The following is an 11,226-nucleotide window of genomic DNA, read 5'->3' on the forward strand; positions in this document are numbered from 1 at the left end:
TATGTGTCGGGAGAAATGGTTTGTTGCGTCCTGAATGATCCTGTGGCTGATTTGATCATAGGCAACATTCCGGGGATTTCAGGGAGTGCAGACTGTTTTCCTGATATTGATGGGGTTACAGCTAGTACAAATCGTGCGCAGGAAAAGAGAGGAAACCCTCCAGATAGACCTTTGGTTCTGACTCCAGATCAGAAGGTTGCGTGTTCGAATCAGGACTTGGCAGTTGTACGAGAACAACTCATTCAGTTGCAAGCAGATATGAACAGATTGAAGTCCAGGTTAATTGAGACTACTGCTGCTGTAAGCCATGGTGGCACGCGCAGAAAGAGGTCAAGAAAATGGTTTGCATGATTTTGACTACTTGTCGGTTTTGCATCAGGAACATGAGTAATCGTACTATGTTGGAAGAGTCGTGGACTCAGGATAAGAATACTGATGCTGTTAAAGAAAGACTTTTCATGTTTGGGCTAGAAAGCAACATGACTGGAAATTATGAGTTAAAAGAAAAACTCAGTGGAATCTTCCTAGAGAAGGAAGAAGTACTTTATCAGACATAAAGTAGTGTTGTTACACATATGGGATCAGTAGATCAGAAAGTTTGTTTCTTATGTCAGCTACGACAATTTTGATCCGTAGTGGAATGCGATATTGAAATTGTATTGCAGTGAAGTAGTTACCCTCATTCACCTATTATCCTAAAGAAAAAATAACCTCGGTCGGTCATTTTTTTTCCGGGAGGAGGGGGTAATGTGACAAACGGATTTGCACATAATTGTATATTGGAGTTATGTGACGCAGGTGTACAAAATTTCATGGGCCACGAACTTTGAGTAGGCACCGCACGGTGAAATATTGTCCGCGCAGTGCAGTGCTGTCACGTGTGAGATGTGACCAATCAGAGAAGAGTATTAACTGAGGTCACCTTGTAGAGACGATCGACAGCAGAGCTTTCCAGACCGTTGAAAAGACAAGACGGGTCTCCTGTTGGGTAAAGTTTCTCACCGGGCACTAGAGGTCGTTGGACTCGTGCCGCGGTATTGAATCGTTGGATTCAACTGCTGTGTTTACAGCATCCCGGGCCGAGTGGGTCGCGGAAGTGGGGAGACGAGACGGGAGGTTCCGCCCATTACGTCCCGAGCCGTGAGCTGTGGGAGCGCAGGAGGGAGTCAGCGTGAAGCGCTGGAGAACGGGGACCCCGTCCCATTCCACCACGCGAAGACAGTTTGCGTGGGTGGGGTGGACCAGTACGTGCCACTGAATGGTGTGAGTACGACTGGGAAGAAGTAACCAGCGAGATAGCTGTGCGGAGATACGTTCCCCAAGTAAACAAACACGAGACGTAGAGCGTTCGTGGTTTTTGTGATCTGTGTGTAACAGAAATGAATATTGACAGAAGTATTGCCTGAGACAATGACTTCGTATGTAGTGAGACAGACAGGCTCTCACGGAACAAAGCTTGAAGTGTTCTACGTGTGTGCACTGTGACGTGAATTATAGACTGCATGAGAAAGTAACATGTGTGTATTTCTGTGCAGCTAGTTTTCTGTATGTTAACAGAAATAGAACTTCCACGTTGAGTGAAAGTGATTTGTAGAATGAATGGGAAATAATATGTTTATGTTGTGTTATTGATTGTTTCAATAGAGGTACATGGGCAAAGGGCTGTAACCGTGTTCTTGTCTTTGTGCCTGGTTGGAGTGTTGTGTGTGTGTGTGAAGGCTAGATAGTAAACAGAGAGAAGCACGCACAATTTCTGATAGGAGTAAATATACATACACACAGACATACACACATAAATTCCAGCCGTAACACTGATTCCAAAAACATATAAATATGTTATATTTGGATTAAAAACAAGCTCTGAAAATTAAAAATATAAAAATTATCATTAAAATAAAATTTCCGAAATCAATTTAAAAACAATTTCATCTTATTCCTTGTCGGTTCCTGATTCCCAAAACATATAGATATGATATGTTTGGATTAAAAACACGCTCAGAAAGTTAAAATGGAGAGAGGTACAGAAAAGCGTGCTATGCAGCACAGCGCAACCACTACCGCGCTAAACAGGCTCGTTAATTTCACTGCGTTTTGCACGAGCGGCGGACTACGGTCATTGTGAAAAGATGCAGTGCGTTCAGTTTCATTCTGTGAGTTCCACAGCTGGACTAAATGTAGTAATTTCGCCTTACGCGACTTGTTCAGGATTGTGGTCGCTCTCTTTTACACGCTAGATCAGCCTCACTGCGACACTGATTTGAACGAAATGTGTATGCACTGTTAGGTAAGACACCAAATAAACTTGTTGATGTACAAAATGTAAAATTGCATTCAGTTTAAGTTAATGTTTCGAGGGTTGAAAGTGAATCATGCCGTCAAAAAACGCCATTTTTGAAGGTGGGCGTGGTCAAGGACCTGTGACGTCATACCCAAATATTCCTCAGATCCAAGAAACACATTTTTGAGCAGAAGAAAGACTGATCTTCAAGTACACGTATCTTTCTGACCCAAAAACTGCTGTTTAACATCTAAACTATACCACTGAAAAAATATCCTTAATTTTTTGTGCTCAGTGTATATAAAAATGGATGTAAGTGTGTGTGTGTGTGTGTGTGTGTGTGTGTGTGTGTGTGTGTGTGTGTGTGTGTGTGTCTGTGGTCGCCATACCTCAGAGATGGCAAGGGGCAGGAACAAGATATTGTGTATGCACACTGCCCTGGAGCCACAGATGTGCACCTGGGTTTTAGTTTCTCAAGACATTGTTTCCTTCCTCGGATAATGACTCTCCCCATTAATGAATACAGCCTATATATAGTGCAAGGGAGGTAAGTCATGCTTTGTTACCTATGGAAGGGAGGTAACTCTTATCATACCAGTATACGTCATTCTCAAGGGATGTAAAATGATCAGTTGAACCAACTCTCGGGCTCGTCGCGATATAACCTTCATGGTTGAAAACGACTTTAAACACCAAATAAAGAAAGAAAGAACTCTCGGGCAAAGCCGGGCCTGACTGCTAGTATATTAAAAGACTGATCACCTCACTCATTTTTTATCACAATGTAGTAAGAAACTAAAATGTTGTGAGAACCAATACATATATGTATACAACTCTCCTGTGTTCACTTTCAAGTGAATAACTATCGTTCTGATATCATTTTAAAGTGAAGCTAAAGAAACCTGATATCGGCACTGCTGTGCATCTCCTATGATCTCAATGGTATCAAGGCACGGGTCATAGCCCTTTGCCGCGACAAGGTTTGCCGATACCGGCACTTGTCTTGTCTAGACAGTGACGTCATTCATAGATGACGCCAATCATAAATGACGTTTGTCAAGGGAACTTATGCTTTCAAGTGTTGCTGCTTCCAGTGACAGGAAGGTATAGAGATTGATCATTGTATACACAAATTACACAAACGTCATCTTGTGAGGGACCAAAAAATATTGAAACTCTCGGATGATTTTTTTGTGTGGTATCAACCTCGACCTACGGTCTCGGTTGATACCACAAAAAAATCATCCTCGAGTTTCAATATTTTTCGGTCCCTCACTCGATGACGTTGTGTAATCTCTATGTCTTAAATTGGCCTACAGTGTTGGTTTTTTGCACAGTAAAGGAGTTGACCACAATGTCTTGAGACACCATACATATGTTCTGACTGGGTCGATCTACATGCAAAGTGTTGTTGCACAGTGAAACAGTTGATCACAATGTCGTGAGACACCATATCAATACCATGCATGGGTCTACAGTGTGTTGCTGCACACTAAAACAATTCATCATCACATTGCAAGACAGCATGTTGATATGTCTCTACCGGTTGTGCAGTGTTGTGCCACAGTAAGAGTTGATCACAATGTAGTGAGACACTACAATCTTATGATCCGCAGTGAATTGTTCCACAGTAAAAAAATGTGATTACAACTTAGCGTGACACTACAATCAGATGTCTCTGCCGGATCCAAGGAGCCTTGTTCCACAGTAAAAGAGTTGACCACAATGTAGTGAGACACTACAATCTTATTGCTGGATCTGCAGTGGGTTGTTCCACAGTAAAAGAGTTGATCACAATGTGGTGAGACGCTACAATCTTACAGCTGGACCTGCAGTGGGTTGTTCCACAGTAAAAGAGTTGATCACAATGTAGTGAGACACTGCAATCTTATGTATCAGCTGGATCTGCAGTGCGTTGCTCTACAATAAAAGAGTTGATCACAATGTAGTGAGACGCTACAATCTTACAGCTGGATCCGCAGTGGGTTGTTCCACAGTAAAAGAGTTGATCACAATGTTGTGAGACACTACAATCTTATAGCTGGATCCGCAGTGCGTTGTTCCACAGTAAAAGAGTTGATCACAATGTAGTGTCTACAATCTTATAGCTGGATCCGCAGTGCGTTGTTCCACAGTAAAAGAGTTGATCACAATGTAGTGAGACACTACAATCTTATAGCTGGATCTGCAGTGCATAGTTCCACAGTAAAAGAGTTGATAGCCATGTAGCGTGACAGAATGATGTAAAGAAACCTGAACCACTCCAGCTGACTACCATGTGCCAGCATAGCTCTCTGAAACAAACAACAAAATTGGTTGGGTTTTGTTGTGTTATCTTTTATGAGCACTCAGTCTTACGTGGTTATGGCTGTTATGACTGTGGTTATTTTGATACTCTTGTGTTTGTGTGCTTGTATAAATCTCTGTTAAATATAGATCATGCACTTGCAGTGTTCTCTCAAGAAAATATTCTGTTCTAAGCCAACTAATCATCTGTTGAACTGTACGTAAGTTTACACATGTTGACAAAAGTTATCAAGATAACAATACTACATGATCTTTTGTTTGAGATTCCAACACATTGGCTAAGTAAAAAAAAAAAAATATTACTAAATAAAAACTTATTCCTCACTCAGAGTCACTCTCTCTAAAGCCTCTCATTAACACACTCACACACACACTGTCAGACACACACACACCCACACTGTGATACACACACACACACACACACACACTGTCACACACACTGTCACACACTCACACAGTCACACACACACACACACACACTGTCACACTCTCACACACACACAAACTCACACACACACACAAAGCCTCATGCAAGCTATTGTCAACAACACTGAATCTGATCACTGAAGCACCCTTCACCTGAGCTCGCAGAATGTGTTGCGGCGACAGCATGTAGACGTTGGAGGAGAGGAGGAGAGTGAAAGGGAGTTCCAACATTCCGAGGTACTTCCTCCACACACCTACAGTCTCCAGGTGATACACTGCCTCCACACCTGTAGCAACACACCAATGTCATCCATTTCATTTACTGAACTAAACTTTAGTATCCTATTGCGAGGTCGCTTCCTCCAAGTGGAAAGCTAGCAGCAACAAGAGTCAGTGTTTGTTGTAGATTACATTCCTTGATAACAAGTTGTTGTGTTGGTTTGTCTTATAAGATATTGCCTCTGCACTGCCTGCCTGTAACTGAAGGAAGCCATGAGATAAAGTTCTAAACGAATCCAGTTGTCTGCGTGTTTCCTTGTGAGACTGAGCACCTTACACTGCTCGGTGGAATCAGCCACGTCTGGCAGCATGACCAAGGTCTTTTACATGCCACTCAGGTGCCACGGGAGTGGATCATGGATACTGTCCGAGTCTGCTGAAAAAGTTGACCTGTGTCCGTCTCAGCCAGGATGCGAACCCGTGATGCTAGGATCGCAAATCCAGTGCTCTACCTAATGATCTACCTGGTCCTGGCATCAATGCACTCTCCCAATAACAAAGGGTGTATATTAAGCCTGGTGCAGAATTATCTATGCGCAATAACAATTACCTTGGGGCTGTGCAATCACTGATCAGCCGATTTTATAATTACGAATCATTTGTGATTGTGGGCTTAATTACCTTTGTGATTGTGGGCTTAATTACCTTTGAATCTGTTTTCTTCCTTGTACATTTTTCTGCAAAAAAAAAGAGAAAACATTTATTTGGCTTGTTGCTGTGGGAGTCATGTACATCTCAATGCTGCTTTCTTTTAACAATCTGTGTGGGTAAAATTTAGAAAGCCTGAACAGAAATCATGTTTGTTGTATCTGCAACCCAAAGTAACATTACATGTGTATGTGTACAAAGAAAGAAAATAAACAATACCAATCGACTTATTAACCCTTACAAAGGTGCAATTCTGTAACACGTTACATAGCCACTGGTGAATTAACAGAGAGAAAAATAAAGAAAAACGGTCATACAGGTTTTCGCATCCATGGGAGGTAATCGGAAACGACCAAACAGACCGAGCCAAGTAGCGCGACATATGTCGTGACAACCAGGTGACAGTTTACGTAAAGTAGCGCGACATATGTCGTGACAACCAGGTGACAGTATACGTAAAGTAGCGCGACATATGTCGTGACAACCAGGTGACAGTATACGTAAAGTAGCGTGACATATGTCGTGACAACCAGGTGACAGTATACGTAAAGTAGCGCGACATATGTCGTGACAACCAGGTGACAGTATACGTAAAGTAGCGCGACATATGTCGCGACAACCAGCCTAAGAGTTAAAACATCAGCAAAAATATGCACTTGTGTTTAATTAAGTATGTAAAGAAGTGCACACATATACAATTAGGCATACACAGATAGACCGAAGGCAGAAGGAGGGACACAAACACACACACAAACCTGACAGCCTGAGCAACAGCTATATGATTACCATGACCGCTCACTCCATAGTCATCAAATGTGAAAATCTGAAGAAAAAACATGCTAGCTTAGAATTGACACTTATAGTCATATAGAAATATAAAACATGCTAGCTTAGAACTGACACTCATAGTCATATGCTAGCTTAGAACTGACACTCATAGTCATAGAAATATAAAACATGCTAGCTTAGAACTGACACTCATAGTTATATAGAAATATAAAACATGCCAGCTTAGAACTGACACTAATAGTCATATATAGAAATATAAAACATGCTAGCTTAGAACTGACACTCATAGTCATATAGAAATATAAAACATGCTAGCTTAGAACTGACACTCATAGTCATATAGAAATATAAAAAAATGCTAGCCTAGAACTGACACTCATAGTCATATAGAAATATAAAACATGCTAGCTTAGAACTGACACTCATAGTCATATAGAAATATAAAACATGCTAGCTTAGAACTGACACTCATAGTCATATAGAAATATAAAAAATGCTAGCCTAGAACTGACACTCATAGTCATATAGAAATATAAAACATGAAGAAAAGACTGGGACTGATGAAGTGCAAAAGTAATATCATGATAATATTAGAGGACTAAATTCACGCAAGAATTAAGTGAACAGTTCAGAACTTCAATAACAACTCATCTTTATTTTTTTGTTTTCATTTACCTCATAGTTATTTGTCTGTCTGTCTGTCTGTCTGTCTGTCTGTCTGTCTGTGTGAATTCCTGGTTTCTCAAACATTAAACAATCAATTAACTAACATTTCTGCGGGTTTTGTTTTGATTCAAAGCAGTTGAAGACTAACCCCCCTCCCCCTTTGAAAACTGTGCTTTATCGCATTTCTTATTCGTAATCTCTGGAAGTCTAACTCAATTTTAACTCTTTCAAAGCCTCATTTTATGAGGAATATTGCTGTCTTCTTCTGCTAAAACTCCCATGTACACTTGTGTTTTTCGCACGAGTGGGTTTTACGTGTTTGACCGTTTTTACCCCACCATTTAGGCAGCCATACGCTACTTTCAGGGGATGCACGCTTGGTATTTTTGTGTTTCACTATTTCACCGAACTCTGACATGGATTACAGGATCTTTTCCGTGCGCACTTGGTCTTGTGCTTGCATGTACACACGAAGGGGGTTAAGTCACTAGCAGGTCTGCACATACGTTGACCTGGGAGATCAGAAAAATCTCCACCCTTAAGCCACCAGGAGCAGCCGGGATTTGAAGCCACGACCTTCCCCTTGGGAGGCCAATGCCTTATCAACTCGGCCGCTGCGCCCGCCATTTTGCCATCTAAAAAGACGCTGACCAACAAAAATGAGACGGCACCTGATGTGGCTGTACCCTGTCCACTGCTGCCCTGACCTCTGCGTCCAGACTGACAGACGACCAGGCTTGGTGCGGGTCATCTGGTAGGTCACTGCGACACACAGTAATCACTGTTAAACTACATGACTTGATAATAATAATAATACAGTAATAATAAAAATGATAATAATGATAGTAATAATATGACAGTGGAACCTGTGCACCCAAGGGACCGATCGGGAAGTGGACATTATGGACAGGTCTTCATAATAGGAAGGTGAATTATACAGGGAATAAACTTGTTGGGGATCTTGTGGGGTGATAGTTCTGGGCAGGTGGTCGCTTTTGAGAGGTGGCCGCGAGGGCAGGTTTGGCTGTAATAAACTGCAAAAATACCAATTATAAGGTCAAATTTATTGGGAGTACAAACAAAATTCAACAGACTTGAAACATCAGTTTTTTTGATTGACACTTTTCTTTCTTCAGACCTAAGAATTTGTTACAACCTTACAAAATCTAATAACATCAGAATTTGTTACTGCAACAGAAGGGAAGATACTCTTTTCTGAAATCTAGGAGATTGTCAACACAAATGAGTTCTGGTCAGCAAACATTAAGCTACATGTTCCAAGGTGTAAGGCCAAAAAAAAAAATAGGTGTGGTTACGGTAACCCGACCTACCCTATTTTTAGGGGCCGATCCTATAACTTTTTATTACATTTGTCAAAAAAAACCAAAAAAAACGAGTGCAAAAAACGCAATGAAAGCGAAAGCGCCCGTGTCGCACACTTATTTCCCTGTCAAGTACCGTACTTTCCGGGTCATAAGGCGCGACTTTTTTCCTCGAGTTCGACCCCTGCGTCTTGTATAACGAAGCGCCTAATCCGTGTATGAAATACGAAAAAAATCAAAGAGACCGCTTGAGTACCAGTCAAACAACTTGTGATAATGCATGTTTCAGCTACTAGGTACTGCCCTGCCTTTGATCTGGCCGCACACACAGATTTCCACTCTGTTAAACTCGGTCACTGACCGGTCACTGACCCCGATGCAGGAAGTGTTTCCTCTCTCAGATATGACAGGGGAACCACCTCTCATGGCAAAAACTGGGTCATTTTGGTGCGCCCTATTGGCTTCAGGAAAATGGGTGACTGGATTACAATTTTTTTTTTAAAAGAAGGGGGTGCGTCTTAGATAACAAAGCGCCTTGTCACCCGGAAAGTACGGTAGGTTTAATTTGTACACATTAGAAAAAAAAGTAAAAATAAAAAAAATGATTGCCTACCTACCTACCCTATTTTTTTGGCTATGTTACCGTAACCACACCTATTTTATTTTTTGGCCTAAAGACTTTTAAACTTTAAAATAAAATCACATTCTATACAGGTCTACCTTCACTGATTTGTCTGGCCTTTTCACCTGAAACAATACACTTTTTTGTTTGTTGCCATACCTTTTATTAATAACAGCAACGTTGCTCTCTGGAATGCCAAGGATCTGACAGCTCTTCAAAATCTCCTTCTCTCTCCGCTTGCCCTGGCCGTAATAATTACCTGAGAAATGAATCAAACACATCACTTATTAAAGCAAGTCATGTTTATAAATTATTACCTGATGACAAATGTTTCCTTAGGCCAAAAAAAAAAAAAATAGTCTGTTTACGGTATCCCGACTGACCCTATTTTTTCGCGCAACCCTAGACTTTTTTTTGGCATTTGGGGGGGGGAAAAAAAAAAGTCTTTGTTTTTTGGCAAAATAACTTAAAAATGTTTTTTTTGGGGAAAAAAAATACAAAAAATCCCGACCTACCGACCCCATTTTTGTTTGCCTATGTTACCGTAAACAGACTATTTTTTTAGTTTTTTTGCCTTAGGCCAAAAAAAAAAAATTGTCTGTTTCTGGTAACATGGCTAAAAAAAATAGGGTCGGTAGGTCGGGATTTTTTTTTTTTTTTTTTTTTTTTTTTTTTTTTTTTACTTCAAATATAGACCAATAAAACTAACTTTAAAAATCGCGCAAAGAGACTGGATTCACTACATAGAGACAAGACACTCAACACATTTACAAATCGTCAGCGGACTTTCGTTTTCACACGTTTTTGTTGTTCATTTTCTCACCCTGTCCTTTACCACCAAAAAAAAAATAAAAAATTTTTGAGTTTGAAAAAAAAAAGTTTAGGGTCGGCGCCGAAATTTAGGGTCGGTCGGGTGACCAGAAACAGACAATTTTTTTTTTTTGGCCTTACCAATATAACCATATAATTTATATTATTTACTTGAAAGGCCCTTGTCTGTCTGTCTGGGGATGGGGGTGCAGAGAGAGAGGGAGAGAGGGTGTGTGTGTGTGTGTGTGTGTGTGTGTGTGTACGTGCGTGCGTGCGTGTGTGTGTGTGCGCGTGCGCGCACATGTTTGTGTGTGTATGTTTGTGTGCTGACAACGTGTATCTGTCACCTTTCAATACACAAATGCGCGCGGGCGCACACACACACACACACACACACACACACACTCACACACTCACACACACACACACACACACTGACCGTTGGTGAGACACAAAACGTGTACGTGGACCTGCCGCTCCGCAGTGAGGTGCAGCAAAAGCGGTGAGAAGAACATGCACTCGTCGTCAGGATGAGCCGTTATCAGCAGAACCCGACGCTCTGCGTCTTTTTGCAGGCAATGTTCTTTGAAACGTCCACCTAATAACACCGCTGTGGTGTATGACACCACGCATACAACGACATGTGCCACAACGAGCAGTTTTGCCCATTCTATCAAGCTCCAATAGGGAAAAGGATCCAAAAACTCCCTCGGCGACGCCATCTTGGATTATCGGTGAACGAGAGTAGGCTCCCTTCCACTACTTTCTTTTTCCACTTCATAGGCGCCCGACGGAAACATAAAAGGACAAAATTACTGAAATTTTAGCACTTTGTACGATTTTCCATTACAAGTCTGACGTGAAATCACACAAATTGCGTTTCATAGTAATGATTATTTATATTTTTCGAACTTTATTAGAACAGCATGCCTACAAAGAAGTGATTTGTGATTATTCAGTTTGATGTTTTCCAAAAGCCTAGCATTAGGCCTAAAAAAAAAATAGGTGTGGTTACGGTAACCCGACCTACCCTATTTTTGGGGGCCGACCCTATAACTTTTTATTACATTTGTCAAAAA

At 41.2% G+C, this 11,226-nt stretch overlaps 1 protein-coding gene and 1 long non-coding RNA gene across 2 annotated transcripts in view; one reads left to right on the plus strand and one right to left on the minus strand.

Moving 5' to 3' along the window:
- Window positions 1-11,226, plus strand: part of LOC138975055 (uncharacterized) — a 379,618-nt gene that overhangs the window by 98,924 nt on the left and 269,468 nt on the right. The gene's annotated exons all lie outside the window — the stretch shown is intronic.
- LOC138975032 (N-acetylglucosaminyl-phosphatidylinositol de-N-acetylase-like) lies at window positions 1,841-10,869 on the minus strand. The gene is made up of 7 exons (XM_070347681.1): window positions 10,587-10,869; window positions 9,497-9,596; window positions 8,065-8,155; window positions 6,694-6,761; window positions 5,936-5,967; window positions 5,165-5,298; window positions 1,841-4,572 (listed from the first exon to the last, which is right to left on the minus strand). Exons 1-7 carry the CDS (start codon window positions 10,867-10,869, stop codon window positions 4,444-4,446), a joined length of 837 nt encoding a protein of 278 aa, XP_070203782.1. The 3' UTR covers window positions 1,841-4,443.

This window comes from Littorina saxatilis, linkage group LG9 (genome assembly GCF_037325665.1).
Source record: "Littorina saxatilis isolate snail1 linkage group LG9, US_GU_Lsax_2.0, whole genome shotgun sequence".
Lineage (NCBI taxonomy): Eukaryota > Metazoa > Mollusca > Gastropoda > Littorinimorpha > Littorinidae > Littorina > Littorina saxatilis.

Excerpts from the sequence above, each read along its gene's own strand:
- LOC138975032 (XM_070347681.1), bottom strand. The coding sequence starts at position 10,869 with ATGGCGTCGCCGAGGGAGTTTTTGGATCCTTTTCCCTATTGGAGCTTG. Across the intron at positions 8,156-9,496 it reads GTTGCTGTTATTAATAAAAG|TGACCTACCAGATGACCCGC; the intron begins GTATGGCAACAA and ends TGTGTGTCGCAG. Across the intron at positions 6,762-8,064 it reads ACAGGGTACAGCCACATCAG|ATTTTCACATTTGATGACTA; the intron begins GTGCCGTCTCAT and ends TTTTTTCTTCAG.